Source organism: Pezoporus occidentalis, unplaced genomic scaffold (genome assembly GCF_034315485.1).
Source record: "Pezoporus occidentalis ecotype Australia unplaced genomic scaffold, CSIRO_AGI_Poc_V1 ctg68, whole genome shotgun sequence".
Classification (NCBI taxonomy): Eukaryota; Metazoa; Chordata; class Aves; order Psittaciformes; family Psittacidae; genus Pezoporus; species Pezoporus occidentalis.
Genome location: NW_026916030.1, coordinates 4938354 through 4962542, shown reverse-complemented (window position 1 = coordinate 4962542; position 24189 = coordinate 4938354). Strand labels below are relative to the sequence as shown.

The window sequence follows — 24189 nt, the reverse complement described above, 5'->3', positions numbered from 1 at the left end:
AGTAAGCAAAATACTTGCTGCCAAGAACATCTAGGAGGGACTGGTTTATAAAAAGGATAACATCTGTAGTCATTTCCTCTGTTGTCTTTAATCTGTAGATTTGAAGTTGCCAAGGTGGTCTGATGCAGAGAGCTGTCATTAAGTGGAATGAGCTTTTAGTAATGGGAGGGGAATGCTTGGGATGGCATTGTGTTGCTTCTGAAATTGAGTTGACAACATATAGTCCTCTTTTCCTTTTCATAGGCAGACAATACGTGGTTTGTCTGGAAAAAGGGGACTGATACATCTGTTTTATAGTATTATTGAGGATTTCTGCCTCAAATATCAGTCTTGCAAAAGAGATTGGATGGTCAAAAAGTCATTTCCAGTATTACTGGTTACTTTAATAAGAGATACTACCTCTTCTTACAAATCTTGACTTGCTTCTATCCTTAGAGCATCACAGCCACAGCTATGCTACTAGTACTCTCTTGGCCTTAAGCAGAGAGAATGAACTTGGCTTAAAGCTTGAAGATTTGGTTAATGTAAAAGCTTAAGTAAATAACACTGATTAAAAGAGCAGTGGGAGGTGCAGGAGACAGACTCGTAAACCACAGCATTGTGCGAGGGCAGTTACTGCATGCTGCTCTGTGAAATGGTAGGAGCACCTTTGCCTGTGTTAGCTGGTGATGGAAAAAGAACAGAAGAAATTTCAGTGCCTCAGGAAGAAACAAATGCTACATTATTCAGTGTCAGTAACTAGTATACTTAAATATACTTAATAGACATAGAGAAAAACACAAGGATAATACCAGCTGTGCTAAGCTTTTGCTTTTTGTTATTTAGTCTTCATGCATATTTCCTGTACCTTATCCAAATCAACACATAGTCTGAACACCAGTGCAATGTTTTCAAGTCAGAGTTTGGGTGCATTTGCTGCTCAGAAATGAAATTGCAGTGCCTCAAACTTGTCCAGTCTCCCTTGAAGCTTCAGCACTTTCACACAGTTAGACAGCATTATATCTTGTAAGTGGGGCTGCTTTGGCAATTACATCTGAGAGCTTTTCTCTAGTCTTTCAAAGCTGAAAACAGGATGCATAGAAACTGGTTGATGGTCTATAAATAGTTGAATTTCTAAAGAAAGATTTGATTCTGTAGAATGCAGTGCCTGAAAGTACGTTTGTGACCCAACTCTGTTCTGAGCCTATTCTGTTCCCTACAGAGATTTCTGTAGTGAATGTCAGGGTTTAGCTGAACCAAATAAGGGGTGAAAATGGTGTTAACAGGAAATGGTCTGTAGTAACCAGGTCTTCTATGTTTTATCAAGCTGTTGAAAAACACATCAGAGCTAAAGGCTGAAATTGTCTGTACTCAGAGGAGGATGGTTAAGTGGAGGCTATGACATGAAAGTAACAGTCTTTGTTACTGCAGCCCTGTCCATAAAGGCTTCAGATGTCACTGTTGTCTCCTGAGTGCACATGGAAGGGGTTAGAGGCTTTATAGTTTTGAGGCAAGACCACTGTTTAGCCATCTGTAAAACACTAAAGCATGCTGTTATTGTAAGAATTATAAATGAGCTTTGCATACTGTAACTCAGTTTGTAACTTCTGTCACTCTCTCTGGCAGCCCCTGCTAAGGAGTCCACCCAGACCGACTCGTTTTCACTTGCTGGGGGTTCCAAATTTGGAGTAGCCCCTGAGAGCTCCTTCACTTTTGGGTCCCTCAAGCCAGCAAGTGCTCCAGGGGCCTTAGCAGGAAACAGCTCCTCAGGAGATGGTACCCAGCCAAACAAACCTGCAGCAACAACATCTTCTGCTCCATCCACAACGGCTGGCAAGTTGGATGTCCCATCTAAATCGGGAGATCACTTGTTTCAGAGCAGTATAGCTGGGGAAACTCTTGGGAGCTTCTCAGGACTACGGGTTGGTCAAGTAGATGATAATGCCAAAACCACCACTAAAGCACCACCTACCAGCGCTGTAGGAGCACAGTCATCTAAGGTATCTACAGTACCTTCTGGGTTTACTTTTGGTGCTCCCCTGTTAGGAAAAACTGGAGAAGCTGCTTCAACCTCAGTCACATCAGCTGGCACAGCATCCCTGTCCGTCAGCACTAGTGCCACAGGCAGTCTCTTTGGTAATGTCCAGATAACCAGCACAGGGTCCTCTGGGGTATTTAATCTTGGAAGCTCTAGTGGCAGCAAGCCCACCTTTTCATTTGGTGTTCAGCAAGCAAACAGTATGAGTACGTCCATCTCTACCCCTTCTACCTTCTCCACTTCAACGTCCCTCTCATTTGGAAATTTCTTGAGTTCAACACAGACTGCTGCAGCTTCTGCTAAGGGTGCAGGGGATACCAAATTACTGTTTGTGCCAGAAAAGCCATCTGAAAGTGAAGCTGTAGCAGCTGGATCTTCACCTCCAGCAACACTGTCACCACAGCCGCAGATACAGCTTTCAGAGCCCATTAAAGAACCCGCTTTACCCCAGGCCACAGCTGGGGACATGGTCTCTGCAGGCTCTGCCACCACATCACCAGCATCTCCCCCTGATGCTGTTGCTGCTCCTGCCACCACAAGTGATTTGAAGGCACCAGTGCCTCCTGCTGTTCCTGTAGCTGCCCCACCAGATCAGAATGTCCCAGCAGCAACTTCTGCAACAAACATTGCCTCTCCTGCAGAAGCCACAAGTGTGTTGGCTGCTACCTCTGATGCTACTACATGTGTTCAAAGTCCAGCTGTCGGTGCTCCTGTGTTTGCCCCCACTTCTGCAGGCTCCTCGGTGTTCTCTCAGCCTTCAAGTTCCAGCTCTTCTGGCTCAGCATTTAGCCAGCCTGCTGGGGATACAACTGCTGCTCCTTCCACACCACCTGTGTTTGGACAACTGCCAGCAGGTACCACAGCATCCTCTCCGTTTGGACAACTCGCCACCAGTACCTTGGCCACTGCCACCACTACTACACAGGCTGCCAGCTCAGGTTTTGGTACTTCTGCTTTTGGTACCACCACTACTGGGGGCTTTGGTCAGCCAGCCTTTGGACAAGCACCGACCTTTGGGCAACCAGCAAGCAGTTCTTCAGGTGGTTTTACCTTTAGCCAGTCTGGGTTTGGGGCAATGCCAGCCTTTGGCCAGCCAGCAGCTTCCACAGCAGCCTCAAGCAGTGGCAGTGTTTTTGGAGCACCAGCTAGCACCAACAGTGCCAGTTCCTTTTCCTTTGGACAGCCATCTGCCAGCACTGGAGGTGGGCTCTTTGGACAAAGCAGCCCTCCAGTGTTTGGGCAGAACACTGGCTTTGGGCAAGGAGGATCAGTCTTCGGTAGCGCTGCCACCGTTACTACTACAACATCATCTGCTGGGTTCAGCTTCTGCCAAGCTTCAGGTAAGAACAAACGGAGGGAGATGTGATATCCCAGTGGTGATGTCTGGCTGAAGTACAGAGAGCACTGTGTCACTGGGGAAAGTAGGACGTTTTTAGTGTCTTTTTTTATTCCCCCCTATGGCACTTGAGGGTTTTTGGTTTGTTGGCTGGGTTTCTTTTCAGTTAGTAAGAAGAGGAGCTGCAGTGTGTGTATGAGGGGGAGGCTAATGCTGGAGACTAAAGAAGCTTTTGCTGTGCTTCACTCTTCATCAGTCGGCCTCTGAATGTAGCCTTGTCAATCCAATCTTGTATTCATTTTTATACTTACAAGTCTACCTTGACTTAATTTTGAATTATGAATTGTCCTGCCTGTACAAAAATAAGTGGGTTGGATTCAGCACAGTGTAAAAGATCTTAAACTAGTGTGCTGTTGTAAATTGTTACACTCAAGTGGCAAGACAGCTCTGAAATCATAATCAAAGCAATGAGTACAGATGCAGCACTTCTTCAGTGGGCTGCATAGAGTACAGGCAGCAGTAGATGTATAGCCAGGTATGGTGCTATATCATTATTGGAGATGGCAGTAGATTTTAAGCCTTCCAAGTGATGGGTTAGCAAGGAACTAATCTGTTAAATCTGCTTTTGCCTTTGGAAACATCTCAAAATGAAATATAGCAGCAACATGAGCATCAGCTACCTTGTCTACACAGTTCAGTTGAATACTTGAACAGACCAGGCCTTCTTTGTCAATCTCCTTTTGTTCTCCACATTGCTACAATATATTGTTGGGTTTTTTCCCAAAGCTTTTGTCCCAAAGCTTCAGATGGCTCCCAGGGACAAGTGAAAAGTACACAGTAATAATAGAGAACATGTATTTCCAAAGAAGAAAAACTAATTAGGCTCATTTAATTAAAAATGATGGCACTGTAGGCAAACTGCTTGTTCATTTTAACTACAGTAACAGAGAATACTTAAATAGGGGGAAGTGAACTCTGCTTGAGAAAGGTGTTCCTAATTATAGAAATGAAGGTTTTACTACAAAATGCACATTGAAGTGAACTGGAAAATGGAACATGGAGTTCTTTTTCTAATCAAAACATTTCATTATCTATAACAGGAATCTTTAGGTAACAAAGCTTCTTATGCAAGCGCAATCAGAACGCTACAGCGCTTGTTCGTGACATGGAGGATTATTATAGCCATGTTAACAGAAATCCAGTTCTCTTATATTGTTAGCAGCAATGTCACAATTGGCCTTTTGTTTTCTGTTTGGTTTTAAGTTGGCCAAAGAGAAAAGGAGACTGACTTTCAAATAAACTCTCAATGGAATTTACCATGTGTGTGTTGGTACATACTTTAAATCTGTCTAACCCAAATATATTTGGTAACGGTGTATCCTATGTTTTGGTGTAGGAGACCTGTCCTCTCCCTGCTCTGGACTAGTGTCACCTCCCTGAATTGTCTTACACCCTAGTAATAGTCATGATGGTTTATTTTCCTTTCTCTTCTTAGCAGGTTTTGGTTCCAGTAACACAGGCTCTGTGTTTGGGCAAGCAGCTAATACTGGAGGCACCGTCTTTGGCCAGGCAAGTACTTATGCATTTGTAGAAACATGAGACTGTTTATGTAGAGTGGACTTGTTCAGGATTCCCTGCCTATTTCTGGTAAAAAGGTATAATTTGACATACTCAGTAAAAAGCATCCCAGACTGTACTGAAAGTATTTGCTATTTTAGTGGGCACCAAAGCAGCATTTGAGCAAATGTTTTCCAAGGAGCGTGAGGGATAAATGTTTTATCACGTGCAGGATAAGATAAGACATGTGGAAAGTCACCTCCTTTTATTCCATGCCAAGTGGACAGTGGAGGGTAAGTTTCAAAGACATTATTATTTTGTGTCACAGACAAGGTTTAAGACAGACATGAATAAGATTTCACTGCATTACCTGTGGGGATGTAATTGCTTTCTGGTTCATCAGCTCCTTCATACATCTAGAGGAACAGGCCAAACAGAAAGATCTGCCTTGGGGGCTTGTGGTGCTTTGACTTTGTTTAAACCCCTTTTTGTCCTTTTTGTGTTCTAGCAGCCATCTTCTTCCAGTGGAGGCTTGTTTGGAGCTGGAAGTGGTGGGAGAGGTGGAGGCTTCTTCAGTGGTCTGGGAGGAAAGCCAAGTCAGGATGCAGCCAATAAGAATCCCTTCAGTTCCTCCAGTGGAGGATTTGGATCTGCAGCTTCCCAGAGTAAGTGAACAAAACAAGAATACAAAATGTGCTGTGATTTCCATCTGCTTTTGGGATCCCATCTGCTTTTCTGCTGTTAGTCATGTTTGAGTAAATTCTGTGTTACCATGAAAGGCTTCTAGGGGGTAACAGAGACAGAGACTACGCATCATGTGTAATCTGGAATTTTTCTTTTAGGTTTATGGAGAATAAATAGGGAAGCCATTGAAACTAAAAAGCAGATGCAGCAAGCGAGAATAATATCTATATTCTGTAGGGAATTTATGGCCAAATGCTTCTTTAAAACGGAATATTCTAAATTCTTGTCACTGAATTTCTGCTTCCAACTTGGCTGGAAGTTAGAAAGCTTTAATTATTTTTAACCTTCTCTAACTCTGGGCAGTATTAATAATCTAGGTTCAAGAGAAACCAAGTTAACAAGGATGTGATGGATAGCAGTATACTCAGCTTTGTCCCCAGAATGACTAACACATATGGATAAGCTCTCTGTCTGTCATTTTTTGTGTATAGGAGGAGATGTGAATTTCTTCAGTCACATGGATGTAAAGAAAAACAAATGTGTGCAGTGGCTGGTTTGGGGATGTAGTCTGTTTTGGCAAGGAAGCAGAATTAATCAGTTTTTACCCAGATTTGATAGGCAGGGTGGGTCTCTCACAGGTAAACTCGTACAAGGAATTGTGTTGAAGCCCTCTTTGGGAGGAGGGACTCATCCCTTGTCCTTTCTTTTGCTCCAGTTGTCAGCTAAAAGGCATCAGTCCACATGCGTGTGTTTGCTAAATCAGTCTGCATGTGAGGTGCCACACCAACCCTCCCACATGTTGCTTCTTGTCCAACCAACCTACCAAAAGAGGCATGAAAAGTAGTTAAGAATAAATTAAAGCTGCCCACAGGTTCCTTTGCACCAGCGACTTTAAGGGGCTATTAGAAATTCTTTCTAGAAGCTATAAAGGATTAACTGTAAAGGCAAGAATCAATCACTGTCCACTAGTGTAAAGATCTGATTTTTGAATGCCAAAGTCAAGATAAAAACATGTTAGTTTTGAGTTTTCTGGGCTAATAGGTCTTGGTAATACCCTAAAATTTGAGCTGAATGCATATATGCTATTGTGTGCTCTAGCAATTAGTTGGAAATACTAGCAGGTGCTCTCGTGCCTTTCGTGTGCAGCAAGTGTAGGTCTGCACTTGTTCCATGCATTTGGATGTCACAAAAGGGATTCATAATGATTTCTGAAGTGTGACTGTTATTTAATGAGACTGCCCTACTTTGTTATTTCATCACTTGTGACATGGGTTTGGGTGAAGGGGAAGGCAGGAGGGGTGGAGTCCAGCAGGTAGAAAGCGCAAAGAAAGGGAAACTGTGTCCAAGATGTAAAAATAAGGGAACAAAGGGAAGCTGTAGAATTCACTGCAAGTGGCTAGAAGTTGGCTTCAAGTCTTGGGAGAGCAAATCCATTTGTTTTATTACATCTTTAATGATCCTTTGGGATTAATGGTTGAGGTCAGTCCTCTAACTTTGCTAATTGATCCCTTCTTTATTGCAGCACTGGGTTTTGTGATAAAATAAAACAGATGGTTCACCAGAGAGGAGCTTTGGTTATTCTGTGTCCTGCCACTAGATGCTAAATCCCTCTGTAGCCTTATGAGAGAAGAAAACTTGAGTTATTTCTCAGTAAGGCTGGAAAGGTTTGGCTCCTACTTTAAGGTTCTGTCACATAGTTGTGTTAGGAAATACTAGCCATTGCCAGAATAGCTGAGAATCTTTAACTTATGGTAAACTCCTATTTGTGTTGTCAAGAGAGACTGATTCTAGCTGCTGTGATTTCTCACTTGAGGGATTGTCTTTTAGTGACTGCGGCACAGGATGCAACTAAAATCATCCATCACTGTGATTTCCTGGATTGCAGCAATAAAGGGTTGTTGGTGGTCCGTGAGATCCAGAATGGATCTCGGTGAAACTACAAAGCCCTCTAGGAACATGGGGAAATTTGGCTTCTGCCTGCAGAGTGCTGTTTTCAGTGTGGTGTTCATTTTGTGCTTGGGGATCTGCTAATCCCGATAATAAAGTGTAATGTAGGATATTGTCTGTTATGAACTTCACAACTCTTCTTCTTCTCCCCAGATTCTTCCAGCTTATTTGGAAACAGTGGAGCAAAGACTTTTGGATTTGGCAGCTCATCTTTTGGAGAGCAGAAGCCTACAGGCACTTTCAGCTCTGGTGGTGGAAGTGTGGCATCTCAAGGCTTTGGATTCTCCAGTCCAAACAAAGCAGGTACTTTGTTTAATCCACCCTCTATGAACAGCCATGGTTATCTGTGAGATATCTAGGATTCTACCATTTAGATGTCTATAGCCTGGACTCGATACATGTACAGGAATTGTCTCTGAACAATTAGTGAATGGAACTTTAGCTGGTGGGTTCAAGGCAAGGATTTACAATTCTATGTGCAGAAAAGCATCCAATAAACTACGTTTTCAGGTGTTCGTTCCAGAAATTCCCATTGCAGTTTAGGAGCAGAGAGCTGTGTGAATTAGTTCTGGTCTTAGGTACCATAAAATGAGGAACACAAAGTATGGAACTGAAGAAATTTTTCCCATTTTAGATGCTTCCTTGGAATATTGTCTTCCAGACTTCACTCTGAGTTTTGTAACTCTTTTTGTCCCCATTTCTTCACTTGAGTGAATGCAGATGCCTGCAGTGGGAAAGCATCCTCATAAAACTTGCATCCGACATGGTTCAGGTCCTTCTCTTTTGAAATCAGTCTTGACCTGCCATCATCCTCTCTTCTGTTCTCTGCCAATTGAATTAATTGAATCAAATATTGGAAATTTCACAAAAGCTCTTTTCTTTTTACTGTCATCTGCCCAAAGAAAGAGCCACAAGAGGAGTGGTGAGTGGCAAAATGTTCATTTTGTTGATAGTCAGACAAAAATGGAGGTCCAAAGGGTCAGGCAAAGCAAAGCTTCTCTCCTTTATCCTCAGCCCATTCTTACAGTGCACATTGATGAAGATGGGTACCGTGCTCCAAGAGTGTCTGTTGAAGCTTTGTTACTGGGGGAAGTAGTAAAGATTTGGTCATCCTTGAAGTTGTCTTGAGAAAATGGTGCTCATGAACTCCCTTTGGAGAAGCAGTGCACTGAGAGGAAGCGCTCTCTGCTTGTCATTAGCTGTGCTCTCATGTTAGTGAAGTGGCTGAGAGCATAATGATGGTGCTGTCAGATCCAGCAGCCCTTTGTAAGGTGTCTTTCAAGTATTGCATTCCACTTGGTAGCAGTAGTTTCTTGACTCTGGCATACCTCCCATCTGCTGTTTTTGCTAGAGGAGGAGAAAGGCATTGCTGAAGGAAGTTCTTCTTTCACTCACCCACGAACTCTTTCCTTGCTTTTGGTTAGTTTCAGAATTCTTCTTGTGATAGGATTTTCAAGTAGTTTCTGCAGAATGTACATCCACTCACAGAGAGCTCAGATCCTTCCCTCCTCTGCTTATATTTGCTAAACACCAAAATGAATGGGATGTCTTCCCCTTTCAGCTGCAGTGAAGGGTTTTGCTTGATTGGAATCCCCCTTTGCCCTGGTTTCACCACTTAAAAATAGTGGAGAAAGAAAAATGAAACGTGTTAATATGCTTTGCAGAAGAGAGTTAATGCCAAGCAGAGCTTCAGCTCCTGTGATAAATACTCTGACTTCCTAGAGATAGAGGTAACAAGATACCTATTCTGTGTTTAAATAATTCAGGCCTAGCATTTATTATTTTCCAGACCTTTTGTGTTTACAGCCAAACACTATCTGTTACCTTGACGTGGACTGGAATTTCACCCAGGGTATTAAAATGTGGGGTGGTATCCCATCCTCATCCCTAGTCAAACAACAGAGCAGGTGTCCCTCACGCTCCACAGTGTCAACTAGAAACAGGACAGTAGTATCAGCAGATGAATAAAGAATAAAATCATCTGTGAAGGAGTCTAGATAGAGCTGCAGAAAGCAGCTAAACCCTGAAGAGAAATTGCCAAGAGCGGAGTTCAGCTCCTGATTCCCTGCAGGAATCTGCTGACCTGGCATTTAATCATTGCATCTTAGTTTCCACCACTTAAACCAGGATTAGATGATACCCTACCTGAATCTTTTTGCATCACGGCAGCACCTAAAAACCAAGCTCACTATCTATGATCTGATCTTAAGAGGTGAGGGACGCTTACCCATTGCGTAAGGGAGTTCTTCCAGTTAAAGCACTTGCATGCATGAAGTTCTGTCTGCAAGACACCCGTGTGTCCTTCCAGAGCTTTAGATTAGAAGCCAGGGTAAAACACTGCAACCAGGCCACAGCAGCAAACGTGCACAGAGCTGTCCTTTACAGGAGGCTTTTCATTCTGCACTGTTCTATGGGGTCCTTTGGATAGTAACTTGTTTAAATGGTGGTGAGCAGAGCTTTACTTTAAAAGTGACTACATAAGTTAAGCTTTTTTTTTCTGGTAAGAAGTGCTAGTTTTATGATGAAGGAAGAATATGTGTTTTTTGAATAATAATAAAAGCATCAGTCTATCACCTGCTCTATGTATGTTTATTGTAACTTGGTTATTGTGCACATTTCTATCTCACAGTTAAAATTCTGGTCTTTTTTTTATATAAAGCCAGTAGAGATTCCTTCACAGTGTGCTACCATGTGTGATGTATAACCACCTTCTAGTACAGCTCTGGGGATTGAGTCGATCTTGTGATGAAACGTTCAAGAGACCCAGAATATGGTTTTCTTCTGGATAGTCTCTTTAATTTGGTTGCTGGTTTTTGCATGCATTCAGCCCCTTTTCTTATCCCTGCCATACCCTGCAGTTTGGTAGCAGTGGGGCAGTTAGTTTTATAAATAATGCTGTGTCCATATGATAAGGTTTACAGCCCCATTATGGAGATTGTCTGCTTAGAAATCTAGTTCTTTGTTTTGTCTCTTTCTTTCTGCATTATTGTTGATGTGATGTTCTTGTTCCTTTTTTGCCTCTGTTTTGCTCAGGTGGCTTCGGTGCTGCTCCAGTGTTTGGCAGCCCTCCCACTTTTGGGGGATCCCCTGGGTTCGGAGGGGTGCCAGCATTCGGTTCAGCCCCAACCTTTTCAAGCCCTCTGGGCTCAACGGGAGGCAAAGTGTTCGGCGAGGGTACAGCAGCAGCAAGCGCCGGAGGATTTGGGTAAGCCACCGGGGTCCAGGCATGGGGAAAACAACGTTGTTGCATGCCAAACACTATTACGTTTAACTACCTCTGCATTAAGGTAAAGAATGTGTTCTGTGATTGACTGCAAAGCTCTAAGTGTCCATGGTTTGTTAGTTTAAAAATCAAAAAGGCAGAGAACGAAGACTTCATTCCCAAAGGAAATAATGCGTATGATCTCATTTCAATGCTGAAACTACTGTGTTGAATCTTTAGTTTCAGAGATTCAGAGGGGAAGGGATGTGAGTCATCTTGCAACTGTCTAAGGAAATGCAGGAGTATTTTCTGTGTGCACACTTAATGAGTTCAGATCTAGGCCTACAAACTATGCCTGGCAGAGCAAATAATAAACATCGTTATCTGTGACTGTCTGGCCACCTTATCTGCTTGTGAGATTTGGGCTAGAGATACTAATGAGAATTCAGGCTGTCCTCTCACCTTTGGAGGTGGGATGAAGCATTTGTAACAGTCTGTGCTCCCGGAGCGATTCGTGTTTATCCCACACTGATTGGTTTTGTCTGTTTCTTTACCCCTTAAGCCTGTGCTTGGCACTAGAGCAGATAGCACTTCTTGTTTTGTTCATTAAACACAGAATTTCCAGCCTTGCAAAGCAGCTTCTGCAATAGGCAGCCAGTGCACTTCAGCATTGCACCACCAGCAAGCAACTCTCCTTCATGCCCTACAGTTATATTCAGACAGAATAGACCCAACTGAAAAAAAGGAAAAACCTCCAGTGAGAAGAGGAAACTGGAATCTTGGTGTTTACTTATTTCACAAGCATTTCTCTTTTAGTTCCAGCAGGAGCTGCCTTTATGTAAGGGACATTAGAACATCCAGAAGTGTCACCTGTTAATTCCCCATGAGTTTAGGCAGATGCCCATCTGCCAGGGCACTCCTGAGCTACGGGAGGCTTCAGCTCGGTGGTTCTGCTGCATCCTGAACTCTGGTGCAGCAAACTGGAGAGTCCCTTTGGAAAGGGTAAAAACAGAGGCAGCTTATTTAAATCCCCACAAAGAAGGATGCAGGGATGACTTAGCTTCAACCCAAGTGATACTTTGTTGAGTTCCAGCTTGCACCCATTGTGCTGCAGGATTTTGTAGTGAAACTGGATGTGTTCAGTGACAATGTTGGAAGCTTAAAGATAAAATGGGATTTGGAACGAGCAGCATGATGATGCAAACAGAGCTCTTGCATAAGCACTCTGCAGGCTCAAGAAAGATAATTCAGTGGCTTTAATTGTGGCAAGTTTTGAGACTTTCTACTCTAGCAGGAAGGTGCAGACTCGATCTGATGTTTTCAGAGTTTCCTGAGGAATTGGATCCAAACCTCACCATAAAATTGTGAGCAACAGCTTAATTCTGCAGTATAAGGCAGTGTCTGTGCAGGGCACCTCTCTTCTGCCTTTCTCTTGAAGTGAAACTCTAAAAATCCCAATTCTGGAGAAGTTACTTGCCAGTATGTTGTGTGGTATTAGCTCCAAGTGGCTGAGAACACCCTGCTAACTTCAATCCATGTGATTCATTGCTGCTTCAGTTCTGAAAAATCTGCATCACTTGATAAATGACTTGGGTGTCAAAAATAGAAACCACTACACTCCTGCAAAGTCTGTAATTCCGACTGTTTGTGAGCAAATCATGTTTTGCTTGCATAAACTAACCTCAAGTGCCTCTCAATTCTGTTTTGCATAGAAGCTTACAAAAGACCTGGAAATGTGAGCAAGCTAAGTTTGATTAAATTGTTACCAGGCAAGCACTGTATTTCATGTCTTTTTACGTAAAAAAACCCCAAACGTGTCCATAGCTTGAGCTGTTTCTCTGCTTGTGCTGTGCTTCAGCTTTTTCAACAGGCATGTTCTTCTGGTTGCAACTGAAAGAGGCAGTTTGAACCACAAGTTTCCTTGTCACTATTTTCATCTCCACTTCCTTTCACCGGTTAGACATGATGTGTGTGTTTAGTTGCACGGTCCTGAGAAGATGGAGCACTGTGAAAATCTCTTGTTCTAAACCACATCACTTTATCTTGCTGCTCTTTGAAAAATGAGCTCCAAAACTTGTTCTGCCTTTCCTGAGGAAACCGTATTTGCGGTTCTGAGCTGAAGTTGTCTGCATGTTATATAGGTCAAGAGCCAGACCAGAGGCACAGGGATGATTAGCAGGGCCATGAACTGCCCACTGTATCTAATGCTGTATGTGGAAGCGGCGTGAACAGTTGACAGTGTCTGGGATATGAGAGGTGATGTCCTTTACCAGGTGAATTGCTTGTCAGACTGCTGCAGGAGTTATCTTTAATGTGGAGAGATACATTTTGATGTGTGTGCTGGGTTTTTCTGGGTTTTTTCTTTGAAGTCTACTAGATCTGGATGGATGGAGAGGTGCGTTAACGTGCTGTCAGCTCGCATTTTAAGTCAGAAATGACAGGAGCTTGTGTAAGGCACAGCCTTGCGAAGCTGCCACGCTGTTTGACTCAACTGTCTGCTCATGGGAGGGCTGGCGCTGGGTTAGTGCTTGCAGCATTGTGCACTTGCAGAGCTGAATGCACAATGTCTGTGTTTTGCCCTGTTCAAGTTAGAGAAACACTTGAAGCTTGGTTTTGGAAGGCACCTCTTAATGCTTCTCCCAATTCTGAATCATGAGTGGGGGCAGAGAACCGTGATGTGTACTGTGGTCTCATTAGTGTGTCATGCTGATAGCTCTACAATGCCTGGTTGGACAGAGTGGGTGGAGAAAGGAGACCAATTTCCATATGTAAAAATGCTTCTTATTTCAGTCCCCAAAAGCAATTGGGGAAGTACTCCAAGGGTGGTGGGGAGAAGTGCCAGGTAGGTGCAGATCTTCAGGGAAGCACTGGAACTGAGTGTGGTTCCAAATGGGCTGGGGAGGGAAAGGAATTGAGAGATCTGCAGATGGTTCATGTAGGCAACAGGTTAAGGAGCCATCTGAAAGCTGGGAGTCAGGGCTCTGCTTTGTGCTCTGGCCATCAGCAGCTCATACCAATCCTGTGTTTGCTGGGTGAAAACTGCACAGGGGTGAAATAATATCTTCCATTTGATGGCTGGAGTTGGTATTTCCAAGCACTTAAAAACGTACCCTGTGTAAGCATGAACATATTTGTCTTTCTACCTGGTGTACGTTAAGCACAGGAGCTGAACAGATGTTTGTATGTACAATAGCCTTCCCCAAAAGAGTAAATCCATTTTCAGAGCGAGCAATTATCATTATTCATATCAGGTGGTCTCTCTCTTGATGCATCATTGTTTGAGTGTGCTGTTATCATTGCAGGTGTGGGGACAAACTTCCAGTGTAAGTTGGATGATGTTTGCAAATACTGATTTTTCTCTTTAAACTGCAGGTTTGGTGGTACCAGTAACAACACAGCATCGTTTGGCACACTAGCAAATCAGAACACCCCGACATTTGGCTCGCTCTCACAACAGGGAACCGGTTTTGGCACACAAAGCAGTGGATTCTCAGCTTTTGGGACAGGTGGAGGAGGTAGGAAAAGCTGAAATATAATGAACCTAACAGGCCCCATGTGTACAGCTTTCCCTGGAACGTGGGTGGGAATCCTCAGCTCCTTGTCAGAAATCTGCGTGGCCCTAATGCTGCTGTAGGGAAGGCACCACGGCCTGGAGAATTGTGCTGCAGGGGCGGGTATAGTGTCTTCCCAGAATTTAGCTCGTAATTCCATCACTGAGGTGCTGTGTTGCATCTGAATAAATCACTCTCATCGGGTTAATGCTTTTCACCCCCTTTCATAAAGCTGTTCTTTCTTCTCCAAGGGAAATCTTGAGAAATAATGACTATTCAGTACCATATGCATGGGTCTCTGTATGTAAGCACTTGGTGTCAGAAGAAGATGCACTGCAAGCCTGAGCTGGAACAGCAATAGCCAGATTTTTATTTGGTGTAATTTGGTAAAGCTGCAGTGATTTATGCAGGGCTGAGAACAGAGCCTTTGGGAGATGATACGCTCATTGGTGTCACCATTGGCTTGTATTAAGCACAAGCTCCCTCTTCAGAGAGCCGCCCTCTATTTTCATGGAGAGGTGAATAAAGCAGGGACATTGTATGCAGTTACTGCTAATGAATGGACCTAGCTGATTGCCAGTGAAAGCAAAGCCCTCTTAGGAACTGAGGCAAGTCAGTTTTCTTCTAGATGGAGATTTGACTTCCATTGTTTGCCCATTGCTCTTGCCCTGGCCTAAGGCAGGAAAGAAATGCTTTTCAATGTGTGTGTGGGAGGGGATGTTTACTACAAATCTTACGCATTCATTTTACTTTTTACCAATTATTTTCTTACTCTTGCATTTCTTTCAGGGTTTGGGTTTGGATCAGCTAACACGTAAGTACCATTTTCTGTCCACTTCTTCATTAAAAGTACAAGTAGAATCAAAATAGAAGAGTTGAATGGTTTACGAGAGCAAGCTTTGAAAGTAGCACTAGCACACGAGTCCTGGTTTCCTTTTCAGTGGCACTGCATGGAGCTCAAAGTCCTGGCTCTCAGTGTGTGCTTTCCAGTGAGGTTAATCTTTCATATGAAAGAGAATTTTCAGTTAGATCACGCTCTTTCTTCACCTGTCAGGCACATGATGTGCGTGCTCACGCTGTGTGTGCGAATCTAATATCTACTCCATTTATCAGGTTGAAACAAGGAATTAAATAAGTACTTTTCTGGCTGAATTGAGATGATGATTTACAGTTAAAGAGCAGGACGAGGAGCCGAGGTTAGCTCTGTCATTCACTCTGCCACTGCCCTGCTCAATTAGGTTTAGCAGGTTTCTTAAACCTTAGTTTCCCTATCAAGCAGAGCATGTGTATCTCTCCAGAGAGAATTATGCTTATTCTAGAACCTTCCATCTAGGTATGATGTTACACCTGAGCATCAGGTAAAAGATGCTGGAAATACCAATGCGTTCTCATAAGCTTCTGATATTAGGGAGACTGGAAGAGTGTTTGAGAGAGCTGCTGACTTAATACTGCCTGAGGGAGACTCCAGCACTCATTGCTGTGTCGTTTCTTTTCTTCTTGCTCCACAGATCTTCCTCTGGATTTAGTGGATGGAGAAGCTAGAAACATCCTGAGCCCTCCTGCAGAACTGCCATAGCTCCTGCATTCATGGATCATCCGCACGACCAAGACAGTTTTTCTTTGAAATACAAGTTCTCAGACTTTTTTTTTTTCCTTTTTTTTTTTATTTTAAGAAAAAGATTTTGCTTATTTTTATGTAACACTTGTTCTCACTCTATATTAAACTATTTTATCTGCCTTGATGTTAGTTGTGTTGGAAGGCTTTATCTCCCTGCATCTAGAAGAAATGGATGTGTGCTGTGGTTACCAGCCCCGTAGTGGAGTTACCTTTCTGCTGTTCATACCATGCCTAGACGAGGGAGTAGCTCAAGTTGGTTTGTGATACAAACCAGCACGTATTTCATTGAAGAGAATGACTGATTGTCCAGGGCCCTTCACAAGGGGCTGAAGTTTTGCCCTGCTAATTTTAAGTATGGGATGCTCCACATGCTTCTCTCGGTGAAGTGCTAAAACTGAGTCATGTGTGAGCCAGAGGCTTAGTGGAGAAATAGGAAATTATCTGAGAAGAAACTGGCAGCGTGCAGAACACGTTCCCATGGCAGTAACATTCAGCAAAGAGGTGGGAAGGAAAAGCTCTCCTATTTTTACCTTTCTGTACATTTTACAGAGCTCAGAAAATGAAACTCGGGTTATAGGGAAAACTTCTGGCCCTTGTATTAAAGCGTGACCTCCATGCAGAGGCGTTAGTGATTCTGCAGCTTCCAGTTTTGGCTGTGGGCTTGTGACATGTCTGAGATTGTGCTTGTTCCCTGTGGCTCTCAGCTTTAGTCAGGGTCCTTTGAAACTCTCATCTGTTTATACTTGAGCATAGTGAGCAAGTGGCTTAAAGAATGCCCTGAAGGCATTCTGGACAAACACTTTCTCTCTCTGATGCATCTGACCTTCACGAAACCTCTACATGATGTAAATGGGGTTTTGTTGCTCTCTGAAAAATGCTTTGGATATAACAGCTTGTGTATTAGTTGAATACATGCAGATGGGATGGGGTTTATCTTGTTGGTTCTGTTAGGACATTTTGGGGTACTTCTGCTTTTGCTGTTATCAGCAGAAACATTAAGGTTTCTTTTTAATACCACACAATTTAAGTGTCACTTTTTGGTTTGGTGGGCACGTGGTGGCTTTTTGGGATTGTAAATAGTTGATAACTGCTTGGGTTTGGGTCCAAGTGTTCTAAACCAAATACTTCTGTCAACAGTTCCTGAAGAAATCCCTTCTTTCAAGTCAACCTAAAAAGTTAGCGTTATCCTAACTCCTGTTGTGGAAAGCATCCTTCTGATCTCTGCAACAGGGAATGACATTAGGTAGGTTGCCTTTAAAAAGGAAGACCACTGAAAGATGGGAATTACAGTGTACAAGGAAGGCTTATAGCTTTGCTATAGGCTCCAAGGCTTTTACATATGCCCTGGATTTCTGAACCCTGGCATGCTGCGTGTCAAATTGAGACGGCACCCTTGTCAGGGGGGTGTTTATAACCTCCCTTTCCCTCTAATGGAAGAGAGTGAGCACTAGAGATCCTTGGAGAAAATCTACTGCAATTTTGCTGCTTTGGCAATGGAAGAGAAAGCTGAAGATGGTTGAAGTGTGCCCTCCTGCTATGTCCTCCTTGACTATACACCATTTCTTATGGCCTAGAGGTGATACTGCTGCTCTGCTTTCCTTCCTCTTTATAAATAGCAGTTGGCCCAAACCATTGACCTTAAATTCTTTGCATTAATCTCCCCTCGCTGTGGCATGCGACACCTCCTAGCGAGGCCATATCAGCTGTGCTGCCCCAGATAGCTAATGAACCTCTTGCTATGGAGAAGATTGGCTCGGTAGGAATGTGATGTTGGCACGCTGGGCCATTTCAAGTTTCTCTTGTGGAATGATGGGAGCAGTTGGGGGGGGTTGTCCCTGCTGCGCTGCTCGCTACCTGTTAACTCCTTTACCCTGGGCGAGTGAAGGGCCTGTGGAGTCACTCCAGATCCTGACTGAACACTGATTTCCTTGCCACGCTTCCAACATCATGGCTGAAACAACCCAGCCCCCTGAACTGTGTGCCCTGGAGAAGCGGGCGCCGCTCCTGGTTTCCATAGTAGCTGCTGGAGGCGCAGAGAGGCTGATCGTGACCACGAGCCTACAGGAATAAGCACAAAACGGCAGCGAAGTCGGCTTCGAGCAAATCTGCATTTCCATGGGATGAGTCAAGGGCTTGGCGAGCGCGCCTGGCTCTGGGTCGGTGGTTGCCAGGAGCTGGAGCTGGCTGGCAGCTGCGTTAAGTGGTCTGGGACCTCATGGCCTCCCTCCAGGGTTCTGGGGACAGATGTCCACCACAGAGTAAAGCCACTACCGCAGGAAGCCCCGGCTCAACAGAGCTGGTAAAGAAGCCAAGGACTGACTGGGCTTGGAGCCCTGGTTCTGGTGGTTTTGTTGTCCGTGCTGGTTCATCCTCAAGTTAACTGATAGCAGTGACTGCTCTAAAGGAGCTTACCTGCTTGTCTGTGCTAACGTGGCCGTGCCTTTTTACCCTGCCAATTCCGTATGAGAAGAAGCCTCGCCAGGCTTTCATCAAAGGTGGATTCTTAATTATTTCTAATGAAAGAACACATTTTTCCCTCCCTTGAGACCATGCCATGGCCTGGAGGCAGCGGGAAGCTGAGTGCTATGGCAGAGCGCTAATGATGATGTTACAGGCTCGGTGGGCAGAAGGGAGCCTGAGGTGTGGAGAGAGGATCTCCCCAAACCCATGGAGAGACCAGGACGGGGATTTCTGCTTCTTGAAAAAGGAGGAAAGCTCCTCAAATCTCTCTGTAAAAGGGGCAAAACGTGGCTGTGTCAGAGGCACAAGAAGGAATGAGAATTATTTCATCTTGTGTTTTGAAGAGGTTTACTGTATAATGCTTGGTATTCCAGAATACAGAGGTCTTGCAGAGTGCCAGTGGTCTCAGCGATACCCCTCAGTCTGGACCCATCTGGGAGAGCAGGCCATTGTTTCTTTGGCTCTTCCTTGTCACAGCACTATAATGCCGTAAGAGCAAGGAGGGGTTGCAGGGTTGGAGCTCATCTCGTGCTGCCAGGTTATATCCCATGTGGCCACCTCCCTGCCGGGGGAGAGCCAACCTGCACTGACCAAACCCCTGATGATGCTCAATGGGAGAAACCAGACGTGTTTGACGTGACCATCCTGCTCAGGGCTTGCTTATCGGGCTCAGCAGCGAGCTGCTGGGCTGTGCTGGTGTCTGTGTGGTGAGTCTCAGGCAGGAGGAGGATCCCTGTGAGAGATGGGGGAGGTTGGAAAAGTGCTGCTGAATGTTCCAGGCCCTTGATCCAGCTGCTGGGAGCAGGGTGGAAAGGTGAAGGAGGGTGGTGGCATTACTTCTCCCACCCTTTGCCAGCAATCCATGTGGAGCTGCCTCGCTTTCCCCCCTCAGCCCATCTGTGTCCCTGCTGCAGCAAGCCCAGAGGCTGAAGTGACATTTTATTTATCCCTTCTTAGTTTTCATGCGTCCTGCCCTTGTGCATTGCTTCCAGCATCGCTTCCAAGGAAAAATAATCCTGCGTGAGCATGTCTGCTGGTGCCGAGGGAGTGTTTGTTCCCAGATAAATGTCGTGCTGAGCCCCAGGGGCTCAATGGGGATGAGCAGCCCATGGTCAGCAGTGAGACCAGCACTGTTCTCCTCCCTCTCACAGCAGCGAGACCCCAGGGTGATGCAGCCATCAAGTAAAGACCATTCCGCACCGAGGGATGAGCTTGGACGTGCGAGCATCATTTTCAAGCTCTCTCCTGCATGGACTGTGGATGTCTGTCCCGGCTGCACGAGGACCCTGCGGTTATGCTCAGTGAGGTTACACTCCCCATGTCCCCTGCCTCCCACCATCCCCACCTCTTTTGTCCGCGGTCACAAAGCTCCTTCCCCGTGTCTCTGGCTCCTGCTGCAGTCAGGACTTCTCCTACGTGCCCTTATCACGCACGGGCACACTCTGTGCTGCCAGCGCCCGTGTCTGAACTCATCCTGTTCCCAACCACGAGATAAGATGAGGTGTGGGGGCACTGCTCCTGGGGGTGCGCAGCCATGGGTGATGCTGCAGCCTTGGGCTGGGCTCCTGCCTCGTCACCACATCCCCTTCCGACAGGGACAGGACCCCTCGCCCCCCTTTTCTTTTTGGAGCCGTTCCTGGGTCAGTGCTCCCTATAGTGTATGGGGTATGTAGTATAATATACACATATAGTATATGGAGTCTCTGCAGTGCTGCTCTGCAGGCACCAGGAGCTTCAAATGCACTGCGTTTAAATGATGCTTCAAAGGTGAAATAAGCTATTGCCCTATACTGAGGGAAATAGGGGACAACCCCACAGTTATGAACCAGGGCAGGATCAGACCTCACTCTCCAGTGCTGCTCTCCTGTGCCTGGGCTTTTTGGCAGGGCTCTGTCTCCAGTTTACACTGACTTACAAAGGTGTTACTAAAGGCAGCCTTGGGTACCTCGGTGCAGATTAATGAGCTGTGTTATAATTACACGGAACACATGACGCGGTATTTTTGCTCTATTTTTTTTTCAATAGATGCCTCAAGGCTCTCCAGTGCATTGCTAAAAATATTGGGCTTTAACACTTGAAAACATGCGAAGGAACAGAGCGAGTGCTTGCAGCTGCGGCACGTGAGCAGCTAAAGGAGACGTGAGACAGAAGAAACAGGAAACAAAACCTGATTTGCATCAGCAGAGGGAAGTCCCTGCAGAGCGCTCGGAGCAGGATGGGGAGGCCGGTGCCCCCCACTGAAGGAATTGCTGCCCCTGCTTAAAACCCGGCTTAGGAAATCGCAGAGCCGCAAGTGGCAAAAGGTGAAGTTTGAATTGCAGCCCCTGTACCCACTGCAAGGAAGGGTTGGGGTTGGTGGTGCTTGAACGGGGCTCCAGCTCAGCAGCCAAGGTCCTCCCCGTATCCTCGTCCTTCCCGGTGTCCCTGTGCACACAGTAAGGGACCGGGTGCTCTTGGCTTTGTCAGGGTGTCACCCCAAACAGCTGCGGGCTGGCTGCTGTCCTCTCCCCACCCCTCCCTCCACATCTAGGACATCTAAATTTAACCTCCTCCCAACAGATGAGCGGGACAGTTTCCACCCTGCAAAGGGATCCCGGAACCTGTCCTCTCCTCGGGCTCCATCCCTGCACATTCCCTCCCTCAAGCCGTGACCTCCCGTATGTGCCTTTCCTCCTGCCCTTGGCTTTGTGCCGCTGATGGAACGCCCCAAACGGGCCGTGTGGCTCTGTTTGATGTGGGCCCGCACCTCGGTGGTGTGGATGCTGGCGCCGGCTCTCCCCACTGCAAAGGTTGGCTGCAACCTTCAAGGGGCACAAGGGGCTTGTAGCAGGCTCCAGGCAGGACATGAGGAGAGGCAGTGAAGGGGGGGACGTGGGTGCGAGGTGCTCCCTCACTGGGGGTGCTCCACAGGAGAGCCTTGAGTGTGGTGTGGGTCCTCCAGTCTGACCAGGCAGGAGGGTTCTACAGTACTGGGTGGAAGCGGATGCAGCAGATAGAGCAAGTCTTTGCCCTGCTGCTCCTTGGAGAAGCCTTGATGCTGCTTTACAGCCTCGTCAGAGAGCAGCAAAGCTACTGAAAGGACAAGGGAGAAACTTGTGTCTTCCTTTGGCGTGTGGGCAGGAGCCCTTGGAGGGGTTGGTCATGGCAGGAGGAGCTGGAGCACGGACCTAGGAAGTGCCAGGATTGGGCCCTGTGGATTAACAGGTCAGTACAGGAGCTGTGCTCTCCAAAAAGAATCCCAGCAGTTTCCTTTCCTGGAAAGCAAATACAATCATAGAATCGTTAGGGTTGGAAAGGACCTTAAGATCATCCAGTTCCAACCCCCCTGCCACGGGCAGGGACACCTCACACTAAACCATGGCACCCAAAGCTTTGTCCAACCTGGCTTTGAACACTGCCAGGGATGGAGCATTCACAACCTCCCTGGGCAACCCATTCCAGTGCCTCAGCACCCTAACAGGAAAGAATTTCCTCCTTATATCCAATCTAAACTTCCCCTGTTTAAGTTTTAACCCATTACCCCTTGTCCTGTCACTACAGTCCCTAATGAAGAGTCCCTCCCCAGCATCCCTATAGGCCTCCTTCAGATACTGGAAGGCTGCTATGAGGTTTCCACGCAGCCTTCTCTTCTCCAGGCTGAACAGCCCCAACTTCCTCAGCCTGTCTTCATACGGGAGGTGCTCCAGTCCCCTGGTCATCCTCGTGGCCTCCTCTGGACTTGTTCTAACAGTTCCATGTCCGTTTTATGTTGAGGACACCAGAACTGCACACAATGCTCCAGGTAAGGTCTCACAAGAGCAGAGCAGAGGGGCAGGATCACCTCCTTCGACCTGCTGGTCACGCTCCTTTTGATGCAGCCCAGGATACGGTTGCTTTCTGGGCTGCGAGCGCACACTGAAGCTGGCTGAAAGTGAACACTGTGGGGGGCAAAGAACGATGGAGTTAATACAGAGCGGTATTTCAACCCCATTTGTGTGGCATGTTTTAACCTCTCCTTTGCCTGGGCTGGAAGGGGCAGAGGTGCTCTCTGCTGCCCGGGGTCCCCATGCCTGGCTGAGGGGCTGCCACTCTCCAGATGTGCCATTTACAGCTCAGCATCTGACCGTGCTTTTGCTAAGTAAGCATCAGGAACCCCAACTGTGGCAGCTCAGCTGCTGCGGTGCCAGCAGCGCGGCTCCGTCCTGCTGCTGACAAACACAGGGTGTCTGCTGGGGGTTTGAACCAGAGCCCTGCGCCTGATGCGGTCTAACAGCTGAAGGGGCACCCGTGGGAAATGGGGTGCTTATTGCTGCCTTGGAACGTGCGTGCAGAGGTGGTGGAGCTGCTGCTTCAAGAGCGGCTTCCACCCAAACGACTCCAGGCGGACGCGTCTGAAAACGTCACTTTATTTCTCTGTTATAAAAGCAGGGTTTTGTTGGTTTTACATCTCTGTAAGTGTCCGGACTCGGTACATCTTGGGGTGGTTTTCACAGTATCTCTGCAAGACCAAGGACGATTCTTATTGCTGCGCCGGGGCTCGGGCAGCCCTCGCCTTACCCCTTGCTGCTGGACCCAGCCTTGCTCACTGCTGGGCCGGCTCAGCAGGTCTATACCCCCCCCAAACACTGCTTCACTTCTCTATTGACTTTCCAAGGGGCTGCCCCGCTCTTGCCATGCTCATTTCAGCGTTAAGGGTAGGAAAGGAGAACCGTATGGCCCATGACGCTGTGGGGCTAAGGGCAGGGTCTCGGCCAGGGCTCACCCTGCTGCTTCCCACCCTGGACCACCACAGGATTCTGACTGGGATGGTCAGGCTCTAAAGAGCCGAGCATCACCGATGGGAGAGGTGAGGCAGAGACAAGCTCACGCGCATCAGGATCCCATGGTGGTGCCCCATCGCCTTACCCGCGTATCCTTTGTGCATTCCTGGTTCTGTAAGGAGCTGCCAGAGAAGGAGCTTTATTTACCTCTTATTTACCACCCTACTCAGTGCAGGATGCCCCAGGTCCCCAGACATTTAAGTCCCCATTGGGACCCTGTCAATCCCCATTCTAACCACATGACCGTTAACCAGCCACAGCAATAGCGATGTCTATAGCACCTGCAACTTCCAGCCGCCATTCCTTCTCTATTCAATGTGTCCCAGTCAGGTCTGTAACGAAGCAGCGTTGGAAAAACATCACTTTTAATCACAACGCATGAAATCTCAAAAGAGGCAGCATCGCTTTTCTACGCCATGTCTGGTGATGGAGGTGGAGGGGCACGTTTCAACCTAGGCACGGGATAAAGGCATTCTTTGGGAAGGGAGAAGTCCATGCAAAGCCGACCCCAACGTGAACTTTGAATTTCATATTTACTGCTTAGCTGGGTCTGTTCAGTGCAACGGAACGCATTAGCCAGGAGGTTACTATCAAATTGCATGGATGCATCCAGTCTACCAGGTAGAGGGAAGTAGGAGGAACGAGATTTAATGCACTGGGAGACTAAGTCCGACACAGAGCTAAGTGGAAAAGGACGTAGGTGTTCCCTGAATGTGGTTTTTGGTGACTGAGAAGAAATCTTTCCTTGGAATTCCTTCGTGCAGCTTATTAAGACAACCGGGTCCGATTTCTTGGACCCATGCTGACATCAGTGAGAACTGTAAGTACTCAGCACCCGGAGACAAAGTGAGTACCAGGCATAAATACCCCTTTCTGCTCATCCCAACGGGACTGCATCCAAGCGGTAGCCGAGATGCGAGCAAGCGTTATCAGCTCTTCACCCACAGCTCACATTTTGTCCTCTTCTGCGTGTATTGCCTAGGAGAAAATACAAGTCCCAAAGGGCTGTGCCAGTAGA

The 24189-nt window shown here is 46.3% G+C and overlaps 1 protein-coding gene across 5 annotated transcripts in view; it reads left to right on the top strand.

Moving 5' to 3' along the window:
- NUP214 (nucleoporin 214) overlaps positions 1-16036 on the top strand; it is a 43708-nt gene extending 27672 nt beyond the window's left edge. For 2 of the 5 annotated variants that reach the window (XM_062641266.1, XM_062641261.1), the window contains exons 29-36: positions 1606-3357; positions 4849-4922; positions 5419-5575; positions 7695-7844; positions 10575-10746; positions 14116-14258; positions 15084-15108; positions 15803-16036. In XM_062641266.1, the coding sequence (XP_062497250.1) occupies positions 1606-3357; positions 4849-4922; positions 5419-5575; positions 7695-7844; positions 10575-10746; positions 14116-14258; positions 15084-15108; positions 15803-15836 (2507 nt within the window). In that variant the 3' untranslated portion in view covers positions 15837-16036. The remainder of the gene's footprint in view (positions 1-1605; positions 3358-4848; positions 4923-5418; positions 5576-7694; positions 7845-10574; positions 10747-14115; positions 14259-15083; positions 15109-15802) is intronic. The other 3 variants (XM_062641265.1, XM_062641262.1, XM_062641263.1) reach the window with 3 other exon arrangements.
- The last annotated feature ends 8153 nt before the right edge of the window (positions 16037-24189 follow it).